This window comes from Myotis myotis, unplaced genomic scaffold (assembly GCF_014108235.1).
Source record: "Myotis myotis isolate mMyoMyo1 unplaced genomic scaffold, mMyoMyo1.p scaffold_m19_p_3, whole genome shotgun sequence".
In the NCBI taxonomy this organism is placed as follows: domain Eukaryota; kingdom Metazoa; phylum Chordata; class Mammalia; order Chiroptera; family Vespertilionidae; genus Myotis; species Myotis myotis.
The window spans coordinates 130,888,526-130,894,381 of record NW_023416335.1 but is presented as its reverse complement, the minus strand read 5'-3'; the positions used below and the strand labels follow the sequence as shown (position 1 = coordinate 130,894,381).

At 42.2% G+C, this 5,856-nt stretch overlaps 1 protein-coding gene across 1 annotated transcript; it reads right to left on the bottom strand.

Annotated features, from left to right (window-relative positions):
• Nucleotides 1–720: 720 nt before the first annotated feature.
• On the bottom strand, nt 721–2,712 carry LOC118650587 (endogenous retrovirus group K member 10 Gag polyprotein-like). The gene has a single exon (XM_036298963.1). The coding sequence runs from the start codon at nt 2,455–2,457 to the stop codon at nt 721–723; it is 1,737 nt and encodes a 578-aa protein (XP_036154856.1). The 5' UTR covers nt 2,458–2,712.
• Between the last annotated feature and the right edge of the window lie 3,144 nt (nt 2,713–5,856).

Here is a 5,856-nt window from a genome sequence, read left to right as displayed (position 1 = left end):
GGATGGGAAACTGGGAAGCAAGCCTCTCTTTAAAAGTTGTCACTGGCAGGAAATTTTTTGCCTACTTGCTCTGTTGGGGGAAGGGAGGCTAGCCCTTCCTCTATTAGAAACTGCTTTGGGAAGCCAGCTTTAATTAAAGGGCGTAGCCATCTTTTACCTGGGCTACTTAGATTTTTATAATTAGTATATTTTAATAATTCTTGAGATTTAAATCCAATTTATTATTTTAAGGCATATTCTTTAGCAAATTTTTGTAACAGAGACAATTTTACTGAATTTCCTTTTCAGCCTTGAAATTAACTTTTTAATATTCTTTATTAGTATTTAAAAACTGTTCTCTATTATGGAAATGCCAATTCTGCTGCTAGAATCTAGACAGCATCTTTTTTCCTTTAGGTCAAATTTTGCTATTTTTATTAGGAAATAATCAGTCTTGGGTTTTATTTTGTATATTTGTAAAGAGATTTTAGCTTAAAACTCTATCTAAATGTCCAAAATTGGACGTTGCGCGCCTTAGCTCCAAGCCAGTTTTCTCTTTACACGTGTACAGAAATCCCAGACGTATTTTTAAATTTCAGATCTGGTGGCATTTGCTGTAGCTGTATCAGAGATGCAAGGAAATCATCATTTCTTCTCTATGTGGGAGGTTTAAAATCTAATGATATTTTGTTTATTTCAGCAGGCAAGGGCAGCACCCAGGGCAGACAGAATGTCTTATTCCTATGGATCCAAGGTCCAGCCCGGCACTCCCGGGGGTTGCTCAGAATAGTTCTTGTATCTATTTTGCTCGCTGGGGCGGGCTGAGTGCTGTGCAGCCTGCTGGCCTTGAGAAGGCATAAGGACAGGAGGGTAAATAGACAATGCCCCTGTTATTTGCTGTGGGTGGGCTGGCCCCTTTTGGTAGTTTCTCCACTGGTGTTGAGGCAAAGAATTTCCCTGGATATCTGTCTTAGATTTATACTCATTAGCCCAATGTTTTCCTTTTTTACATTTAGGGCATAGTCCAGGTTGTTTGGGACCTCTGCCATTTCCTTTATTAATCCCTTTATTAGAAGGACACTGTTTTGCCATGTGTCCTGTTCCTCCACAAGTGTAACACTTGTATGTTTGACTTTTCCCTGTGCTAAATTGTTGCTGAAGAATTCCTTCAATGGTGGTTCCCTTTAATGCAGCCGCAATGGCAACTCCTTGTATATATGAGGGACCAATATCTGCGCAAATGCGGATATAATCTGAGAGAGTCCCCTGTCTTTGATAGGGCCGAAGTGCAGCTTGGCAGGCAGTGTTGGCGTTTTCATATGCCAACTGTTTAACTATTAGCATGCCAGCCTCTCCATCCACCACTACTCGGCCAACAGCCTGTAATAGCCGAGAGACAAAATCCTGATACTTTTCATCTGGCCCTTGAATAATTTTTGAGAGCTCCTCTGTTTTCTGACCAGAGGTGGGTAACTTTTTCCAGGCTCTGACCCCAGCTCCATTAATCTGTCCATAAGCTTCCTGGGGGTATTGAATTTGATTGTGGGTATCAGCATAGACTCCTTCACCTACCAGCATTTCATAAGAAATATTAACCTGGGCCGCTCGATTACGAGAAGCTTGTTCCTTAGCCTTTTCATCATATTCTGATTTCCACAAGAGATAATCCCCTCCTGATAAACAGGCCTTGGCAATAGCTCTCCAATCATTAGGTGGGAGAGCCTCTGAGGCCATCGTTTCCAAGGTGGTTAAAGTATAAGGGGAAGTGGGCCCATACTGAGCACAGGCTGTTTTTAACTCTTTTAAGGTTTTAAAAGGAAGCGGGTCATAAGCACGCTCACGCTGTCCCGTGTGAGGATTCACCTGTTCCATAACAGGGAAGGCATGAATGCCCAATTCCTCACCACACTTTCGTGCCTCCTGCAAGGCCATCTGGAGAGGGGAAAGTGGAACTGGTGCTGCACAAGGCAGCGGAGAGCGGCGGGAACGGCCCCCGCGGCTTCTCTTTTTCTTGCCAAGAAGCTTTAATGTTTCTAAAAAGGATTCCAACACATCCTCTATATCACTGCCCTCTTCAGTTCCAGCAGAAAAACATTCTTCCTCCTCTTCTGCCTGAACAATACCTGTATTATCATCATGACAGAGAGCAGCAGCTTCCTCAAAATCCTCCTCATATTGAGGAGTTGAATTGTCTTTAAAAGTTACATTATTTCTTTTTAATATACTGTCTTTTTTAGACCCCTGTTTTGTGCTATCACGCTGCTTCTCCTTTTTTTCTGGCTTAAGAGACGGTTGATTATGGTCATGCGTGGGATCTAAATAATCCCGTATTAAATTCGATAAGGAAATGCAGACCTCCTGAATGAATTTTAAAAAATTTTCTACTTGCTTGTCATTAACCTTAGTTCCTCTACTATTGAACATAAACTTTAACATTTGCCCATAAAGGGCATTTTCTCTAGATTCTAATTGCCCCATGCTTTACTCCCGATTATCAAAAAATTGCTCCTCCGTTACCTTAACGAGTGCACTCTTTATCCGGAGGAGATCCTCACGTCGTCTCTCCAAGCCCGACGGAGTTCCTCACCGTCTTTTTCCCAGTTCCTCAGTCCCTTAGCTCGGGCGCCAGATCTGCCAGGGCCAGCCTGACAGGGTTGAGCCGGGCTGAGGCAGGGAGGTGGGAATTGAGAAAAGAAAGAAAGACAGGAAAGCGGGGTCGGGAGGACCCCAGTTCTCTTGATGAACTGAAGCGAATTTATTAGCTATACAATCCTATTTATATACAACACACTGAATAGGAGGTCTGTCAAGAGGAATGTATTCTTTGTTCCTCTTAATCTCTAAGGGAGAGACATAGCAGAAGGACAAGTTCTCAGTACAGCATATCTCAGTAAATAGTTACAGACTTCTGGGCAAGCTATGAAAGGCTGTTCTCATTCTACAAATGTTACTCCCATTCTACTGATAATCGCTATCCAAACAAGTCTGGGAAAACTGTGTGGGTAAGGGTCCCAGCCTTGCTAGCCCCTGCAGGTGCAAGGACCTTGCCAGCTTACATCTGGCCCCCAACACTGCCCATTACGGTAACCATGCCAACCTTGCATCTGGTGGTTGAGAGTGGCCACTTGGCCACCTTCATCCTGGGATCCAACTATTCCTACTGCATTTTGATTTCCCAGTTCAGTGATTACAGCTCCCGCTGTAAATTCCGGCCACAGAGGACAATCACAGAGCTCTTTAGAGATGCTGAAACTCCCCTCACACATTTATCTCTCAGCATTGGGGAAAGGTATGTCTTCTGGACACTTCCAGTGTTGGTGGGTATATATTAAATGACAAATCCACTCAAACATTTCAATCTTCCTAAGCTTTTGGATCCTGTCATTTACATTAATTAAGGCAGGTCCAGCATTTCCAGCTAACTTGCTGTGAGCCACTTTTTGGCCCATGTCTCAGCTAACTGACCAAAAAAAACCAAACTGTGAGAGCTCTTTCTAACACCCTGAGCTTTAAGATTAAGTGAAGAATCTCTGCTTAGTGATTCTGCATTTAATATTAGTGAATCTCTGCCCATATCAATAAATTCAGCCTAAGCCACTTTTATGGTCCTCTCACTATTATCCCACACATTTAGTATCCATTCCCATACATATTTATGTCCTCCCTGAAATTCACATGTTGAAGTCCTAAGCCCTAATATGATAATACTAGAGGTCTGGTGCACGAAATTCATGCACGGGCGTGGGGGGTGTCCCTCACTCTGGCCTGCACCCTCTTGCAATCCAGGACCCCTCAGGGGATTCCAACTGCCGATTTAGGCCTGATCCCATGGATAGGGCCTAAACTGGCAGTCGGACATCCCTCTCGCAATCTGGGACGTCTGGCTTCTAACTGCTCGCTAACCTGCCTGCTTGATTGTCCCTAACCACTCGCCTGCCTGGCTGATCACCCCTGACCACCATGCCTACCTGCCTGATCGCCCCTAACAACACTGCCTGCCTACCTGATTGCCCCTAACTGTTCCCCTGCCTGCCTGATTGCCCCTAACCGCTTGCCTGCCTGCTTCATCACCCCTAACCACTCTCCCCTGCTGGCCTCATTGCTCCTAACTGCTCTCCCTTGCCAGCCTCATTGCTCCTAACTGCCTCTGCCTCAGCCCCCGCCGCCGTGGCTTTGTCCAGAAGGATGTCAAGAAGACATCCGGACTATCCAGTCTAATTAGCACATTACCCTTTTATTAGTATAGATTTGAAGATGGGGCTTTTGGGAAGTAATTAGGGTTGTATTATCTTATAAGAGTAAGTCCACTGTGATGGAATTAGTGGCCTTCTCTCTCTTTCTCCATGTGTACACACTGAATAAAGGCCATGAGAAGACATAGTGGGAACCCTTCAAAATAGGAAGAGAGCCTTTACCAAAACTAACCAAGTTTGCATCTGATCTCAAACTTCTAGCCTCCAGAACTTTGGGAAACAAATCTCAGTTTTTAAGTCACCTAGTATTTGGTATTTTGTGATGGCTGCCTAAAATAAGATATGCATAAATACAGTTCATATAAATGCATATGTCAGATGAGCTTGTCTAAAAGAAACACCTCAGTAGCAATGAGCACACATAGTCCCCAGACATTGGTTCCTAATGCCACTCCCCAATAAAAGTAACTAGGGATCTTTGAAGAAATACCTGATTCTAGGATTAGGGAATGAAACAATACAAGATGAGTCTAGAGCAATTTCTAGTGCTAGAAAATAAGAAAGTGTCAAACAACAAACAAAAATTTTTAAAAAGGACCAAAAAACAAACAATTAAGTGTGGTATTCTGGAACTGAAAAAAGACTTCAGTAAAAAATAGGAAACTCTAAATAAACTATGAACCTAAGTTAATAGTAATGTATCAATATTGGTTTCTTAATTATAACAATGTAGCATCTTAATACAGTATATGATAACTCTGTACTAGATTCTCAATTTTGTGTAAATCTAAAATGGTTCTAATAAAAAAACGTATGTTTAAAAATACATATTCAGCCGAAACCGGTTTGGCTCAGTGGATAGAGCGTCGGCCTGCGAACCGAAAGGTCCCGGGTTTGATTCCGGTCAAGGGCATGTACCTGGGTTGCGGGCACATCCCCAGTAAGAGATGTGCAGGAGGTAGCTGATCGATGTTTCTCTCTCATCGATGTTTCTAACTCTCTATCTCTCTCCCTTCCGCTCTGTAAAAAATCAATAAAATATATTTTATAAAAATACATATTCAGTCAAGTGACTCTTATTTTTATGCTTTTTTTAAAAAAAAAAATAATAGCGTTCTCTTCATTATATTCTATTTTCTTCAATATTATCCCCAATAATGAAGGTTCTCAAAGTGTGCTCTTTGAGCCAGTGATACCATTATCAATTGAGAAGTTTCCAGAAATGTAATTTCTTGGATCCCACTCCAGAGTTACTAAATCATAGACTCTGTAGTGAAACAACTTCTGTTTTATCAAGTTCCCCAGGTTATTCCAGCACATGCTAAAATTTGAGAACCACTATCCTATAATATCAGATACGTGCCCTTAAGGATAAAAAAAAATACCTTTAAAAATGGCATAATTACTTAGGGATGCAAACATTTCAGATCTAAATACTCAAAGACAAAATATTCATTACGAAACCAATAATCACATTTTAACCATCCACAAACTTGATAAGCAATGATTTTCTACTACAAAACATGCTGGGAGAGTTTTCATAATAAAATCACAAGTTAAGCCCTAACTGGTTTGGCTTTGTGGATAGAGTGTCAGCCTGCGGACTGAAGGGTCCCAGGTTTGATTCCGGTCAAGGGCATGTACGTTGGTTGCGGGCAGGAGGGGTTGTGCAGGAGGCAGCTGA